Source organism: Mytilus californianus, unplaced genomic scaffold, assembly GCF_021869535.1.
Source record: "Mytilus californianus isolate M0D057914Y unplaced genomic scaffold, xbMytCali1.0.p SCAF_3, whole genome shotgun sequence".
Taxonomy (NCBI): Eukaryota; Metazoa; Mollusca; class Bivalvia; order Mytilida; family Mytilidae; genus Mytilus; species Mytilus californianus.
Window position 1 is genome coordinate 110,163,016 of NW_026262679.1, and position 19,105 is coordinate 110,182,120.

The 19,105-nt window shown below is 33.1% G+C and overlaps 1 protein-coding gene across 4 annotated transcripts in view; it reads right to left on the minus strand.

Moving 5' to 3' along the window:
• LOC127735771 (uncharacterized) overlaps positions 1-19,105 on the minus strand; it is a 133,972-nt gene that overhangs the window by 92,620 nt on the left and 22,247 nt on the right. For all 4 annotated transcript variants that reach the window (XM_052246078.1, XM_052246077.1, XM_052246076.1 and 1 more), the window contains exons 3-4: positions 5,169-5,255; positions 2,845-4,158 (exon numbers count right to left, since the gene is read on the minus strand). In XM_052246078.1, the coding sequence (XP_052102038.1) occupies positions 2,845-4,158; positions 5,169-5,255 (1,401 nt within the window). The remainder of the gene's footprint in view (positions 1-2,844; positions 4,159-5,168; positions 5,256-19,105) is intronic.

Here is a 19,105-nt window from a genome sequence, read left to right on the forward strand (position 1 = left end):
AAGTTATGTCTCTATGAGATGAAACACAGAGATCATATCTGGGAACTAATACGTTAAGAAATTAACATATCTATGAATATTATATATCTCCCCAAAAGAGGCGTGGCTTGTGAAACAGCTGTATTTACAAAGTGCAACCTTCAACTGTGGACAAGTTTGGGTTAAAATCATCATTAAAAGGCAAAATCTCCACAAAGAGTTAACTGACAATTTCAGTCATGTTGTCATATTTGTAGATCTTGTCCTGCTGATCATTTTTGCTTTTCAAAGTTTCTATCCAGGCCATCTATAAAAGTTTTCAAGATAATGTGATAATAAATGCTCGACAGGTCGCAGCAGTCTACAAATGCATAGGTCAAACCCTGAACAGTTGGGGCAAGTATGGACACAACATTCAAGCTTGATACAGCTCTGAATTTGGACTGTGATCAAATATTTGACACAGCATAGGTTTCTGCCACAGGATGAATGTGGTCTAAGAAATGAATAATATTAAATTGAACATTTACCTATTGTGGTCCAATATCCAAAATCTAAATACATGGTTTGATTCAGCATATCAAAGAACCCCAAGTGTTCAATTTTTGATGAAAACAAACAAAGTTTAATTTTGGACCCTTTGGACATCTATATGGACCAATTTAAAAAAAGGGGCCAAAAATCCATGATCTAAATACACTGTTAGATTCAGCATATTAAAAAACCCTAAATATTCAAGACTTTAAACCCCATTGAAACTGGTCAAGAAATAAGCAATTTATACAAAGTACATGTATTAGAATTAAGCAGTGATATAATTGTCTTTTTTCAAAACTACCTCTACCGTTTTTTATTGGGAAAAATGCATATTTTTTATTGAAATTGGGAAATTTGTATATTTTATTCTAAACACATCTCCGATTTTGCTGACCTTTGCGGTCTTTTTTGCACTGTTGTTTTCATGTATATTTTGGTTGTCAGACATTTTCAACCTGAAAGGTACTTTTCGGAGAGGGGAAAGAAACAGAAGCAATGATGGTACTTAATGCATTGAAAACCACTTGTGTTACAAATACCATGATGATTCTGATAAGAAAACCGGACCTCAAAAGTGCTTTCTAATATCAAATTAATAACATGAATACGATATTTACAAACATTACTACCAATGCCATCACTGTTTGGGGAAAATGTAAAACTTTTTGGACGGAATTTTAAGCCATTTTTTTTAGTAATTGGGAATTTTCTCTAGGGGAAAAAGCTGAATTTCTGCTGTAATTTGAGGCAAACAATATCACTGTTAAGTATTGTTTTTGGCCCCTAATTCCTAAACTGTTAATGCCATAACCCCCAATATCAATCCAAACCATCCTTTTTTGGTATAGAACCTTGTTTACAGTTTCATAGAGATCCATAGACTTATCCTCCAGAAACCACAAAATGTTTGCTTTTTGCCCAAAATTCAATGGTTAGGACCATAACCCCAAAATCAATCCCAATCTTCTTTTTGTGTTATGGAACCTTGTGGTACAATTTCATGGAGATCCATACAGTCATACTCAAGTTATTGTCAGGAAACAAAGTGTCTACAGACAACGACTATGACATCCCCATAACATTACAATTTCTAAAATAATCCCAAATACGTGAAAATATTAAATCAATTCCGCTAAAAAAAAATTATTCAAGACGAAGATATCATTAAAATACAACAAACTGGCAATCACTGTTCCTACGTTGTTTCACTGAGAATGCTGCAATAATAATGTAAACATGTTGAAATCACATGAGATCTTAACAAAACAGACTGCAGTAAATTTGAAAGTATCTGACCCGATTTGCTTTTCACCCAACAAAAATGTCTGTGATAACTGAAAGGCGTTATTACAGACATTGTTTCTTTGTACAATAACAGACGTGTTATTTCAACACAATTCATGACAGGAGGAGATAACTCTGTCAGAATTCCCACAATAAGAGTATGTCTGTTATTTTCTGTAATAACTTGTTTAAGCTATATACCCTTGACTGCTGAAGGAAATAAAAGAGACAATTTACACAATAACAAGGAAACTTTATACTTAAAACTTTAACTTTTAATATTATTTCACTATTCCACTATTCGAGTATTCCAGTACTTGAGTAATGGAACAAAGTACTTGAGTATTGATTCCACAAAATAATTGCCAACCCTAATTTTAACTATGGTTTGGTTAAGAACATGATGAAGTTGAATACAGTAAAGATTAGGAAAAACAATAATGTGAACCACATTGTAATTAACATTCAGACAAGGTGAGGTATTATGTATTATTATACTTCATGTCAAAATGCCAGATTTTGATTGGTTAATACAAGGGAGACAATTTACTCTATCCTATGGCAAATACTCTAGTACCTTTCACAGAGATGCTTGCTCAAGTGTGCGCTTTAATAAATATGGATGATTGTTATGTACAAGACGACAGTTTATTACTTTGAATTTGAAATTTAATAGATAGTAATAACAGAACATTCAGTATAATAAATTAAATAACACACATCTGAGAGAGTGATAGAGAAGATTGGTACCTCTCGAAAAGACGTTGTCAACCTTGGCTTTGCCTCAGTTGACAATGTTTTCTCAGGGTAACAATCTGCTCTAACACCCTCTCAGCTATGTGTTATTTATACACTGTGAATTCATTATCACTCGTGGAATACCAATTTTCGTTGATTTCTTGGGTATGGGTTAACAACGAGTTTAAATGTTCAACGAAGTATACAAAATCAAATATTGACGAAAATACATTTTTTCCTCAATCCATGGATATTGGAAAGCATGAAAAATATACAAATCCACAGTATAAGAGTGTAATTACTTACTTAGGTCAACATCAATTTTATGAGATCTTTTGCAATGCTGTCTGTAGCCCATTCTTGTTGTAAATGACTTGGGACATAATTTACAATTGAATGTCATTTTTGATACATGCCCAGAAGGTGTAGAAACTTCTACTTTAAGCATTGGTTTGATAGTCTTCCTCTTTGGAGATGTTATATCCACATTTTGTTTAGGAGTTTGTTTGTCCATTTCTCTTTTGCCTGGAGATGTCATACCATCATGATGTTTAGCTGTCTTCTTAGTAATCACTGCCTTTATTGGAGACAAGATATTTTGCTTAGAAGTCTCTTTTTTGCCAGGAGATATTTTTCTATCACCAGCTTCATCCACATAAATTGATATTTTAGAATTTGATGTAACACTACCACTTGCTGGACTTCTAGCGTGTGATGTCATTTTATTTCTTGTTGAAGCACTGTTTTCTGTTGGAGTTATTACTTTTAAATTAGCACTGTCATATGTGGGGAAATTTCTTGGAGCAGAAGGTGTCTCATTTTTTGAGGTAGCACTTTTTGATCGATTACTTTTGTCAGAGGACTGCAGAACAGAGTCTCCAGATGGAGTTTTACACCTTGATCTATTACTTTTGTCTCCCGACGGTGTTTTACACCTTGATCTATTACTTTTGTCTCCGGACGGTGTTTTACTTCTTGATCGAGCATGTTTGTCTGATAACTTTAAACCACAGTCTTCAGTTAGAGTTTTGCTTCTACACTGATAGCTTTTGTTTCCTAAAGTATTTTCTACAGAAAGAATTTTACTTTCTGAACCATCACATTTATCTGATAATTGCTGTGGTCTTCCACTAGATAGAGTTCTACTTCTTGAATGAACTTTTTTAGTTGAGGTTGAAATACAATTTTCATCAGACTGGGTTTTAGCTGGTTCAAATTCAAATTTCAAATGAATGTTGTCAACTGGTAAAGTTTTATTTCTGATCTTTAAACCCTTATCAAACTGTATCTTACTCTTTTGACTAGAACATTTTGTAGGCGATAAACTTCTTGCTCTGACAGAAGTGTTTTTCTTATCAGACTTTTGTGTCATGCTTTCTCTTTGTTTCTTTCTAATAATGTTCGTCACACCAGCTCTCTCTTCTTTTTTTAATGAACTTATAGAACTGCTTATTCCTGGTTCAGTCCCTATTTCCGACTTTTTAGTCAAAGGCTCCTTTCTTTGACTAGATACTTTTGTTTTAGATTTTGCACATCCAGAATCAGCAGACAGTGAGCGTCCATGCATTGAGGATATTTTACATGTTTTTGAAGGAGATGGTTTTTCTTTTTCTTCACCACCTAAAGTAATATAATTCAAAAACATTTGATAATATTAACAACCGAGTCCATATGACACCATGCCCTTCTCATATTATCCCATTTATGTGTTCAGTGAACAGCGAAATCTGGGTGAACATTTGACATATATTTCAAAAAGTTCAAAGCATAATAATGATGAGTACTATGCAAAATATGTATGAAGCAAAGTGAATGATCTGATTTTAATCAGCTTTAAAAATGTTAAAAAGAGATTTTAGAACATCAGTGTTAAAATATGGCAAAAGCACAACAACAAAAATATGTGTCAGAAATTGTAAATAACAAAAGTATGAGTAAATCTCACAAAAATTCTGTGCAACTTTCCAGTTATCCTGTATTTAAAAGATAGTACTTTTACTTATATTTTTAACCCGCACTACTGCCTGGCTATTTGAATTTTGAAATGAAAATTGTGGCTTATACATTCTGGATTTCTGTATTTGAAGTTTGATATAATGTACACTTGGTATCATACAAAAGCACAACAAAACATGTGTACATAATCAAGGTCTTTTAGAGAAGAAGAAGTTATAAAGGAAAACAAGGTTACGATTCCGCACTTGTAATATCCAAATGTAGAAACTTTAAGTCAATAGTATTATTCATAAGACTATTCCCATAAAAAGTCAGTCAATGTATCATTTATTTTTTTATCAAAGGTATAGTTCCAACTAGCATGGTTACAAAACATGTTGACAGAGAAAAATTTAGCTTAAAATTGTAAAAATATTTAGTTAAAAATAAATGTTTTAAACATCAGAGCTAGTGACTGTTTTCTGTCCCTTGCTTTTTCAAAACTCTTCCAAAAATTAACACCTTGATTTGTAATTTTAAGAATACTGTGTTTAACATGGAATAAAGATAGATCAGCTTGAATGAGAGTTCTTGTACAGAAACCTTTTTGTCTGAAGAAACAACCCCATAATACAATAAAACAGTTAAAATATGTGGTCCTACAAAATTTCTATGAAATATATATAAACGCTTACCATGTTTTAATCTCCAGTGCCTCTTCATATTATCAGTTCGTGAGAAAGATTTTTGACAATTTGGACAACCAACTGAAGCTTCAATTTCTGTTAAATTAAAAATCGGATAGGTTAATAAAATTTCATCTAAGTAGGCTAATATACAATGTACTACTATAACCTTCAGCACAAATGAGAGTGAAATAACAGAGTTCTTGAAAAGTATCAACATGGATCTTTAGACAGATTCAAAATTGCAGAAGCACCATGCATAAACCAAGTTGTGATCTTGATAAATTTGTATATGTTGTATTGGAGGGAAAATATTTGGGGTCGGTATTGGTTTTTGGGGTTTCCTTTTCTTTTTATTGGTGTGGGATGGGATAAATGATGGATATTGTAAAGTCTGCTGGAATCTATGTGAAATGATAACTGGCATCAGAGTTAGGAATATATATATGTGACTTAAAAAATACTATATGAAGAATATAAAAAATAAATTGTTTAGAGAAAAATTAAAGGTATTTCCACCTCAAATTCAAATAATGATGATACATGTATTTAATGTATTCATCACTACTGTAAGCATTTATTGGAAAATATACCATTAACAGCCAAGTCTCCTGCTAAGAGGAACATAAAATCTGTTTCGGAAGCCTATCATTTTGAGAAGTAATAACTACCTTATTTCATAAATGGAATATATTCAGAAGAGACATTTCGACAAGAAAAATAATTTTGAACTTTTTTTTTAATTCTGATTTACCCTTTATCCAAGACACAATACAGCAAATAATCAGCTCATTGTTTTAATCCAAGTGTATAAATGTGCATGTCTGTTTAAATCTTTAAAATACAGCATGTTGTGGCTGTTAATATTTTTTTAACATTAAATGTTTTGTATAAGAGATGGTGACAGCTGTACGCACAAGTTGCACAATAAGTGACCTAGCTTGTAGTTCTTAACAAGTTCTAGGGTAATTTTATCTAGAGTTTAAGGCTATTTTGCAATTCAAACAGTGGAAACTTGCTGATAATTTAAATGCAGTGTCATTTTCTTCAGTTCAGAAACGTCTAGCCTGTAATCAGTGTTCTTCCCAGATTTTGGAATTGATGGGTGACTTTCACCCATTTGACTAATTTCATTGTCTTGTGTCAGTCAAGTCAGTGGGTGACTTGTTTTCAACATCAAGTAGGTTCAGACCAATAATCCAGTTGAGATATAATAATCTATTTGGGGAATATTACACTGAAACTCCAGAGAAAAAGTAATATGAAATGTTTTTCGTTGAAGCAAGACAAAAAGTTTCATAAAATTCCATGAAGGTTTGACAAAGCTATTGATGTCTGGAAAACTTTAACCTGAGAGAGTATCTTAATGTTGACTGTGTAAAAAATTGTAAACATGTATATGTTAAATGCTAAATAAATGTGGATTGTGTCCACATGTGGACACAGATGATGCCCCCGCTTGCATATCATATAGTTATAAAGGGACATAATTGAAGAACGGTAAAAGTGACGCCACCCAAATTTGAACTTGATCTGAGTTTTGTGGTAATAAGCATTGTGTGTAAGTCTCATATCATTTGGTTGAGGCTAACTTAAGTAGAGAACAGAAACTAAAAATTCATCAATTTTTCTATTTGTAAACACGCATAACTCTAGAACAGTTGTGTATAAGTTTTATAACATTTGGTTGAGACAAACTAAAGTTAGAAAACGGAAACGAAAAATTCAGCAATTTTTATGTTTATAAAGGGACATAACTCAAGAATGGTAAAAGTGTCACCACCAAATTTCGCACTTAATCTGTATTATGTAGAAATAAGCATTGTGTATAAGTTTCATAACATTTGGTTGATGCAAACTAAAGTTAGAAAACGGAAACAAAAAATTTGTACTTGATCTTAGTTTTGTGGTAATGAATATTGTGTATAGGTTTCATAATGTTTGGTTGGGGCAAACTTAAGTTACAGAAAGGAAACTTAAAATTTTGCAATCTTTCAATTTATAAAGGGGCATAACTCAATAATGGTTAAAGTGATACTACCCAAATTCAACTTGATCTGTGTTTTATCAGTGGAAGTCAAAATTTAACATTGCATTGTATAAAGCATTGATTGTAGTTGATTCAACTATAATCATGGACAAAGGAAGATAAATCCAATTTTAATAAAATGCTCCGCAGGGCGCAGCTTGATACGACCGCAGAGGTCGAACCCTGAACAGTTGGGGCAAGTATGGACACAACATTCAAGCTTGATACAGCTTTGCATTTGGATTGTGATTAAATATTTGACACAGCATAGGTTTCTGACACAGAATGAATGTGGTCTAAGAACTTAAAAATTTTAAATTGGACATTCACCTATTATGGTCCAATATCCTAAATCTAAATACATGGTTAGATTCAGCATATCAAAGAACCCCATATATTCAATTTTTGTTGAAATCAAACAAAGTTTAATTTTGGACCCCGATTTGGACCAACTTGAAAACTGGGACCATAATCAAAAATCTAAATACATGTTTAGATTCAGCATATCAAAGAACCCTAAGAATTCAATTATTGTTAAAATCAAACTAAGTTTAATTTTGGACCCTTTGGACCTTAATGTAGACCAATTTGAAAATGGAACCAAAAATTAAGAATCTAAATACACGGTTAGATTCGGCATATCAAAGAACCCCAATAATTCAATTTTTGATGAAATCAAACAAAGTTTAATTTTGGACCCTTTGGACCTCAATGTGGACCAATTTAAAAACGATGCCCAAAATCCAAAAACTAAATACACGGTTAGATTCAGCATATTAAAGAACCCCAAGAATTCAAGAATAAAACCCCATTGAAATTGGTCAAGAAATAAGCAATTTATACGAAGTATCTTCTTTTGCACAATACTGTGCAATTAAATATTTCTTGCTATTGCGCAATACTGTACAATTGACAATTTCTTGCTATTGCGCAATATTGTGCTATTGGATATTTCTTGCTATTGCGCAATACTGTGCAATTGAAGATTTCTTGCTATTGCGCAATACTGTGCAATTGAAGATTTCTTGCTATTGTGCAATACTGTGCAATTGAAAATTTCTTGCTATTGCACAATACTTATTATATAATAATTTACACATCCTGCTTGGTGTGTATCTCCTACCATATCATTATTATTTGATTTTAAATATAAATCAGAAATAACCAACTTAAAATGGAAAATTTTAAAAGAAAAAAAAAATCCCCCCCCAAATTTTTTAAACCCCCTTATGATTCATCACCCCCAAACTCAATCCCAGCCTTCCCTTTGTGGTATGGTACCTTGCAGTACAATTTCAGAGAGATCCATACACTTGAACACAAGTTATTGTCTGGAAACTAGAAAAATGTGTTTTTTGGCCCCTTTTTGGCCCCAAATTCCTAAACGTTTAGGGCAATTATCCCCAAACTCAAACCCAGCTTTCCCTTTGTGATATGGAACCTTGTAGTACAATTTCAAAAAGATCCATACACTTACACACAAGTTATTGTCCTGAAACTAGAAAAATGCTTGTTTTTTGCCCCTTTTTGGCCCCTAATTCCTAAAATATTGAGGCAATTACCCCATCATCAATCCCAGCCTTCCCTTTGTGGTATGGTACCTTGCAGTACAATTTCAGAGAGATCCATACACTTGAACACAAGTTATTGTCTGGAAACTAGAAAAATGCTTATTTTTGGCCCCTTTTTGGCCCCCAATTCCTACACGTTTCGGCAATTACCCCCAAACTCAATTCCAGCTTTCCCTTTGTGATATGGAACCTTGTAGTACAATTTCAGAAAGATCCATACACTTACACACAAGTTATTGTCATGAAACTAGAAAAATGCTTGTTTTTTGCCCCTTTTTTGGCCCCTAATTCCTAAAATTTGGAGGCAATTACTCCCAAAATCAATCCCAGCATTCCTTTTGTGATATGGAACCTTGTGGTACAATGTCAGAGAGATCCATACACTAACACACAAGTTATGTCTGGAAGTTACAAAAATGCTTATTTTTGGCCCCTTTTTGGCCCCTAATTCCTTTACTGTTGGTACCATAACCCCCAAAATCAATCCCAACCTTCCTTTTGTGGTATTGAACCTTATGGTAAAATTTCATAGAGATCCATTCACTTAAACTAAAGTTAGAGTGCGAAAACCAATGTGTCTTCGGACGACGCCAGACGACGACGACGACGCCAACGTCATACCAATATACGACCACAAAATTTTTTTTGCGGTCGTATAAAAATTACTTGATATTTAGAAGAAAATAAAAATTTTGCAATTTTTCCATTTATAAAGGGGCATAACTCTAGAACGGTTAAAGTGACGCCACAAAAATTCAAACTTGATCTGTGTTTTGTGGTAATAAGCATTGTGTATATGTTTCATAACATTTGGTTGAGGCAAACTCAAGTTAGAGAACGGAAACTAAAAATATTGCAATTTTTCCATTTATAAAGGGGCATAACTCTAGAACGGTTAAAGTGACGCACCAAAATTCAAACTTGATCTGTGTTTTGTGGTAATAAGCATTGTGTATATGTTTCATAACATTTGGTTGAGGCAAACTCAAGTTAGAGAACAGAAACCAATTTTGGGACATACATTCGTACGTACGTACAGACGGACAAAACTCTAACTTGGCATTATAATTAGAAAGATCATATCATAGGGAACATGTGTACTAAGTTTCAAGTTGATTGGACTTCATCTAAAACTAACTTGACCAAAAACTTTAACCTGAAGTGGGACAGACAGACGGGAGAACGTACGGACAAACAAACTGACGGACGAACGGATGCACAGACCAAAAAACATAATGGCCCCAGGTGGGGCATAATAAAATGCTCCGTGAAGAACAGCTTGATACGACTGTAGAGGTCTAACCCTGTACAGTTGGGGCATGTATGGACACAACATTCAAGCTTGATACAGCTCTGAATTTGGATTGTGATTAAATAATTGACACAGAATAGGTTTCTGACACAGAATGAATGTGGTCAAAGAACTGAAATAAAATGCTCCGCTGGGGCACAGCTAGATACGACCGCAGAGGTTGAACCCTGAACAGTTGGGGCAAGTATGGACACAACATTCAAGCTTGATACAGCACTGAACTTGGATTGTAATTAAGTATTTGACACAGCATAGGTTTCTGACACAGAATGAATGTGGTCTAAGAACTTAAATATTTTTAATTTACCTATTCAAACCATATCATTATTATTTGCTTTTATATATAAATCAGAAATAACCAATTTAAACTGGAAAATTTTAAAGAAAAAAACAAACAAAAAATCCCTCCCCAAATTTTTTGAACCCCCTTATGATTCATCACCCCCAAACTCAATCCCAGCTTTTCCTTTATGGTATGGTACCTTGCAGTACAATTTCAGAGAGATCCATACACTTGAACACAAGTTATTGTCTGGAAACTAGAAAAATGCTTGTTTTTTGGCCCCTTTTTGGCCCCAAATTCCTAAACGTTTAGGGCAATTACCCCCAAACTCACACCCAGCTTTCCCTTTGTGATATGGAACATTGCAGTACAATTTCATAAAGATCCATACACTTACACACAAGTTATATTATTGTCCTGAAACTACAAAAATGCTTGTTTTTTTTCCCCTTTATGGCCCCTAATTTCTAATATTTTGAGGCAATTACCCCCAAAATCAATCCCAGCCTTCCCTTTGTGGTATGGTACCTTGCAGTACAATTTCAGAGAGATCCATACACTTGAACACAAGTTGTTGTCTGGAAACTAGAAAAATGCTTATTTTTGGCCCCTTATTCCTAAACGTTTTGGGCAAATACCCTCAAACTCAATTCCAGCTTTCCCTTTGTGATATGGAACCTTGTAGTACAATTTCATAAAGATATATACACTTACACACAAGTTATTGTCATGAAACTAGAAAAATGCTTGTTTTTTTGCCCCTTTTGGCCCCTAATTCCTAAAATTTGGAGGCAATTACCCCCAAAATCAATCCGTGCATTCCCTTTGTGATATGGAACCTTGTGGTACAATGTCAGAGAGATCCATACACTTACACACAAGTTATTGTCATGAAACTAGAAAAATGCTTGTTTTTTGCCCCTTTTTGGCCCCTAATTCCTAAAATTTTGAGGCAATTACCCCAAAAATCAATCCGTGCATTCCCTTTGTGATATGGAACCTTGTGGTACAATGTCAGAGTGATCCATACACTAACACACAAGTAATGTCTGGAAGTTACAAAAATGCTTATTTTTGTCCCCTAATTCCTTAACTGTTGGTTCCATAACCACCAAAATCAATCCCCACCTTCCTTTTGTGGTATTGAACCTTATGGTAAAATTTCATAGAGATCCATTCACTTAAACTAAAGTTAAGAGTACGAAAACCAATGTGTCTTCGGAAGACGACGACGACGATGCCAACGTCATACCAATATAAACTGAAATCAGATGTATACTTATAACGGTCCAATATCGAAAATCTAAATACATGGTTAGAATCAGCATATCCAAGTACACCAAGAATTTAATTTATTTATTTATTAATGGACAATTTTAGCTAAGTTTTTGAAGGGCTTCGCTTCATCCAAAAAAAAAAAATATATATATAAGCATTCTGAAAATCCAAGAATGAAATTTTTGTTATAATAACCCTTTGAACCTTCATGTGGACCAATTTGAAAACCCATTCCAAAATTAAAAATCTAAATACACGGTTAGATTCAGCTTATCAAAGAACCCCAAGAATTCATTTTTTTTTTATATCAAACAAAGTTTAATTTTGGATCCTTTGGACCTCAATGTGGACCAATTTAAAAACAGGGCCCAAATCCAAGCTAAGTACATGGTTAGATTAGGAATATAAAAGAACCATAAGAATTTGATTTTAAACCCCATTGAAATTGGTTAAGAAATAAGCAATTTATACAAAGCATTAGAAAAGTATTGTTTTTGGCCCATTTTTCCTTAGCGGTTAGGGCCATAACCCCTAAAATCAATCCCAACCTTCCTTTATTGGTATGGAACCTTTAGGTACAATTTCTTAAAGATTCTATACATATACTCAAGTTATTATCTGGAAATCAGAAAATTCGAGTTTTTTGCCCCTCTTTGGCCCCAAAATCAATAACTGTCCATGCACTTATACACAAGTTATTGCCCTGAAACAGAAAAAAAGGTTGTTTTTGGCCCCTAATTCCTAAACAGTTAGGCCAATAACCCCTTAAATCAATCCCAAACTTCCTTTTGTGGTATGGAACCTTGTGGTACAATTTCATAGAGATCCATACACTTATACTCAAGTTACCGTCTGTAAACCAAATGTCTTCAGACGACGACACCATACCATTATACTACTGCAAATTTTTTGCGGTCATATAAAAACTTGGGTCTGCACACTTCAGACCTTACTGATATAAACTTCATAAAAATTGCACAAGAAATCTAGGTGTGAGAATGCTTAAATTGCAATGTTCAAAATAAATTACATTTCAAAGAGACATAACTCCTGTAAAAATATAATAATACATCAGTGCTGATAACTCAAACTCACCAAAGTCATTGCTGATATAAACCTATGATATAAATTTCATACCTATCCTACAAGAAATGTAGGTATGAGAGCTTAAAATGCAATATTGCAATATAAATAGATGTTCTGTACTGTTTTTTTGTCCTTCTAGAGACATTGCTCATATACACCTTTGAAATAAATTTCATAAATATCTGGCAAGAATTGTTCACTTAAAGTATTTAAAATGCATTTTTTTTATAGCTTTTATATTTCCAAGGGATATAACTCCTTTAATAAACAGCTGCTCCATGAGCGCATGATACGCCCGTCGTCTTGTGTGTGAATTTTTATGCAATAAGCATAAATAGTTTCTGACATACGGCATGACATGCGAAAACCCCCTTTTTTTATACAAAAAACTCAATATCTCTAAAATAAAATTTTGAATCAAAACCAAAAAGTATACAGATCTTTAGAATAATATAACTAAAAAGTGTGTAAAGTTTTAAGCCATAATCATAAACTGTTTTTGAGATACGGCGCAACATGTGAAAAACCCCTCCCCCTTTTTTAACAAAATACTCAATATCTCAAAAATAAAATTTTGAATCATTACCAAAAAGTATACAGATCTTAAGATTAATATAACTAAGAAGTGTGTACAGTTTTAAGCAATAATCATAAATTGTTTTTGAGATACGGCGCGACATGTGAAAAAAAACACACACCTGTTTTAGTTACTAAGTCCCGTAACTCAAAAAGTTTTAATCTTATTTTCACCAAAAAGTATACAGATCGTTTGACCATCATAAGAAACAACTATGTTAAGTTTCATGAAATTTGGATAAGTCATTCTCAAGTTACGGTGCGACATGTTTACGCCGGACAGACAGACGGACGAACGCCGGACATTTGTATACCATAATACGTCCCGTCAAAAATTTGACGGGTGTATAAAAACTAGTTGTTTGGCACTGATTTTCATAGACATTGCTGATATATTCCTCTGATATAAACTTCATAAGAATCAGGCAAGAATTATACACATGAAGAGCGATTACAAGACCAGAAGGTGCACTATGTGTTGCTTGGGGGACAAAAACTATACATTTTTTTAAACATTCCCTGAAACATGAAAATGAGGTTAAGGACAACAGATCTAGATATAAACATGTCAGAGGGAACATTCAGTGGTACATGTAGTCATGTGCAAAAGTGATGTGAACAGAAAGTATCTGTTAACAAGATTTGAAGTAAAAAGTGTTATACAAATAGTTTATGCCGTCGCCATCAGATCAAAATCCCTGTCTTCCACAGAAGAGACAAAAAGAACACACATCAGTTATGAAAATATACTGCATCAAATCTGGCTTGCAGTTACAGAAACATATACATGTAGCACCTTGGTTTGTTATCAAACCATTTTCTATTGAAGTGAGAGAGATTCATTTATGGACCAGATTTTTAGAATTTAATGAAAATTTATTGATTTTTTTCTTTTCTGGTAAGACGTAAAAAAAGATGCTAGAACTTAATCTACAAGATCATAGAAGGTTAATAAGTATTTGTGATAAAAAGATATTATCAACCTTACATTATTTTGTTTTAAAACTGTTTAATTTAGCTTTACAATGCTTTCTTCCGAAATGTGGATTAAAGCCATTTTTTGTACACATACCAATGCAAATGTCAATGGAAACACATAACTGAAATCTATATATACTGAGATATGCAGACACTTTACAAAAATTCTTGTTTTTGCATTAAAAAGTACATTTTGGAAAGTAAATTCATTTTCATATGTCCATGCTTTTTCGTGTGCGTCCTTGTTTTATCGAGTGAAAAAGACACAAGAGGCTGTCAGAGTGACAGCAAACTGGATTTTCCTGCAGAGGTCTAACACTGAACAGTTGAGCAAGTATGGACACAACATTTAAGCTTAAAACAGCTCTGAATTTGGATTGTGATTGAATATTTGATACAGCATAGGTTTGTGACACAAAATAAATGTGGTCAAAGAACTGAAAAATTTGATATTGGACATTTACCTATTATGGTCCAATATCCAAAATCTAAGTACATTGTTAGAATCAGCTTATCAAAGAACCCCAAAAATTCAATTTTTGATGAAATACTTATTAGTTAAAACAATTTCTGTTCAAAGGGAAATAACTCAAACTTGTTTCCATGAAGCAGTAATGCAAATCTAAAATTAGATATGATTTCACCAGTAAAAAATTGTTCTCTAAAATTAGATATGATGTTTTCAAATTATAATCAAATATAATTGATAGTTCCCAATACTTTTTCTTTCATTTGTCACAAACTAATATCTTATCTGCAATTTATCTATCAATGTCAACAACTTTATCTACATAATATAATGTAATGAAATATATCCTTTAATTAAAATAGATTATCATCTAATGAAAATGATATTTGCAAATTTGGACACCCAAACAGGATCAAGTAAAAATTTAACATTAACACACACAACAAAAATAAAATACCACAAAACAACTGTGACATCTACCTTCAAAACACACATGACTTGAAAAAAAGTTTTAAAGAAATATTTGGCAACTCCTAACTAATCAATTGAACTGATACAATCATTGATAGACTATCTATACATCTCAGCTATACATAAACTTATTAATTTCTGTTCAAAGGGAAATAACTCAATCACATAAGTAAATTTCTGGTTTCTAAAAGGGTCCAAAATTCAAGAAAGAGAAAAGCTAAAGTCGTGCAAATTTAACTTGGCCTTCATTTAGTCACAGGAAACAACATATAAAATTTGAAAAAATTTCACCAAAGCATTTTCATGAAAATGAACAGACAATGTTTGGCAGCGGTCCAACCGCCCGCCCGCTGTACATCCCCAAATCAATAACCGATTTTTTCTTCGAAAATCAAGTTAAAAATTCCTATGGCTTAAAATGTAATATGTTGGTGCATTTATTTTTAAAAAACAATGAAAAGGTCCAAATAAAGTACTTTTCAAAGCACGAAACAATGCATTAAACCAGTTTGATAATGCTGTATTGACACCTATATTTCATAAAAGGCATCGTTCATTTGTATTCAGAAATCTTCGTGTAAGTGTACCAAAATGGATTTCTTAGTTAATCTTTTGTGACGAAAACAATCTTTATGTTAGCTTAGACATGTTGGATTGTGACGTATGTAAACATAGTATGTAAAGAGGGTAAATGTGTGTTTTTTTAACAGAAAATACATCCTAAATGTTTCCTTTACTGTGTGTCCTGATGGCAATATGTTTCATCGTTCTAGAAATGGAAATCAAGAAATGTTCTAATGCTCCTACTGTGAAGAGGTGTCTGATCAAGCATTTGGTCACACAGGAATAAAGTTCCATCATACCTTCATTTCCATCACAAATTAAAGGAATAAAAATTGACAATGTATATTTGTGAGGTCTACAAATATTATATACACATTTCGGTTTTTTATGATTTCAAAGGACCGTATCAAAGCTTACAGATTATTTATTTTGTTCTTTATCAAATACTTCAGATAAGTCCCTGAGTTTATCATCAGCTCAGTAGTCAGTACTTCGGTACTGACATGATTTATAACAAACCTTTCTAAAATTGTTTTCCTCCAAGGGTGACTGGGGAATAGAAAAATGGTCACTTAGGTTCTCTTCTGACAGGCAGTAAAACCCTTGCCAAAGTAGGGTAGAATATTTGGGTTTAATATTTACTCAATTTTATCATCGGTACACTGACATCATTCATAAATATAAATCAACCTGCAGACATCTTATACCTTCAGGTATTTCACATCCCATCTTTTATGGTAATATTCTATACAAAGTACAAAAATGTCGTCATTCACCTCAAAAGCTAACCAAACCTTTTAACAGACTTATTCAGAAAGGATATAGTTACGATACTGTTGTCAAGTCATAAAAAATGGCATTTTTTGGTATTAATATTGATTCACTCATAGGGTCTTTGCATTGGAAATAAACACATTTATTCTATAAACTGTTACCACAGAGATATGTCTCGCCTTTTTGTAATTTTGATAATGCAAATGTTGAAATTAAAATAGCAATACTTTAACATGTAAGTTAAGCAAATATTCAAAGTCGATGAACCATGACTGAAGGTACATGGCTAAAAAATCTCCATTAAAATGAGATGTGCCAATGCTATTACAACTGCATACTAAATACCATTGACTTATTTTTAGTCGTTCCCTTTAAACAAACCTAAACACAAACATTAACTTGTAAACTAGGTAAAAGTTTCAAAGTCAATGAACCATGATGAGGGGTTGGGTCTATATCTCCATGGAAACGATACTTGCAAATACCAATAAATTTGCATATAAAATATCATTGACTTAACATTAGCAGTTCATCTTAAACTGATCTAATCACAAACTAATACATGATGTAAACTAAGCAAAAGTTTTAAAGTCAATAGACCATGACTGAGGGGACGGGGCAAAAAAATCTCCATGGAAATGAGATGTGCTAATGCTTATACAACTGAATACCAATTAATATTGGCCTACCACTAATGGTTCTCCTTGATCTGACCTAATCTCAAACTAATTCATGTAAACTAAGCAAAATTTTCTAAGTCAATAGACCATGACTAAGGGAGCGGAGCCAAATAATCTCCATGGAAATGAGATATGCCAATGCTTATACAACTGCATAACAAATATCATTGACCTACCACAAGTGGTTCCACATAAACTGAATTAATCACAAACTAATACATGTAAACTAAGCAAAATTTTCAAAGTCAATAGACCATGACTGAGGGGGCAGGGCCAAATAATCTCCATGGAAATGAGATGTGCTAATGCTAATACAACTGCATACCAAATATCATTGACCTACCACTTGTGGTTCACCATAAACTAGACCTTATCACAAACTAATACATTGTTGATGCAGCCGCAGATTCTGGAAAAAGCATACCTATGTCTCGTTTTTTGACTCTGTCAAGGCGAGACAAAAACCAGTTGTTTGCATGTTATTGGTTATGTTCTTCTCGTATAATTTATGATGTTATGATACTAAACTCCGAACGGGAGGGATTGTGCTTGATTTTCATATGATGGACTTACTCTTTCCACCAGTTTAATTGAGGTCTGGAGCTGACATGTCAGTAACTGCTAGTAGTCTTTTGTTTAATTTATGTTGATAATCAATGATGATTCCAGGTGTTTTCAAATGGGTCCCTTGACCATCAAATTAGGAATTTTCATCCTAATTGGGAATTTTTTACGCATAAAAACTAAGACGAAATAACAATATTTTCCTTTAAAAACGGAAAATGTATATTAAGTTTCACCTGTACACTGCTGTAAAAAAGTTGTAACATTTTGAATAATCCTGGACGGGCGTCTGATTATGATCGATATATATGATTACCAGATTGCTTGACAGTTATTGGATTGAGACCAGGGAAGTTGTTACATGAAGAGCATTGCACATGATGGCAGCAGATGCACTATCTTCTCTTAGCTATGGTAACCTAGGCCTTTTACATATATAACAGCTAACATAAACCACTGAAAAAATCATTCATTGGGTATTTTTTTCAACAACAGGTCATCTTTATAAATTTACCTTGATTCAAATGGATTTCAAATTGAACTGGCCAATTGTCGAATTCAGAAAAGCAAATACAAAAGTTCAAGTACTATTTTTGTGATTTTTGCTTGCTGTTTAATATGTAGAAGTTTGCCATAGTTTTACTTTAGGTGTAGCCCTAAGAAACAGGAAATTAAAGCATTGAACCATTGTATTTTAATATTATTTCATTTTGTATCATCTTCACAACTTTTGAGACAGTTCCATAAGGTTCATGAATGATCTATCGTCCACATGTATTTTCAAAAATGCTCAAACATTTGTCTTTTGAGGAAATAGAGACTGACAAAATATAAATTAATTTCTTTTACAAAAAAAGGTTTTCATCATATCATATACCAGCTCTGCTGGCCGATCTGCTTTTACAAGATCAGCACCCATTAAAATTTATTCATCAATGTTATAACAAAAATGAAATTTTGCTCTCTGCCTAGGTCTGCTTTAATGAGACCTTTTTTGACAAAAAGCATCTTGTTTAGCGACCTGCTGGGCGATCTGCTTTTACGAGATCAAATACTCCCATTTCATTTTCATCAATTGAATCCGTTTACCACATGTTGACATAATTAAATCGTTGTTAATAAAACACGATCGTTGACAACATTTTCATCCAGATTTTAAAACGCTTAGACGACAAACTTTGAAAAAATTGTAGTTGCCTAAATCGGTGACGGAAACATTTCCGTAAATAACGATTTTTATTTTATTTTTCCTGAATTGGGAATTTATATTCACATAAATTTTTTTGGGGACGCTTAACAGCCCTAAACTAT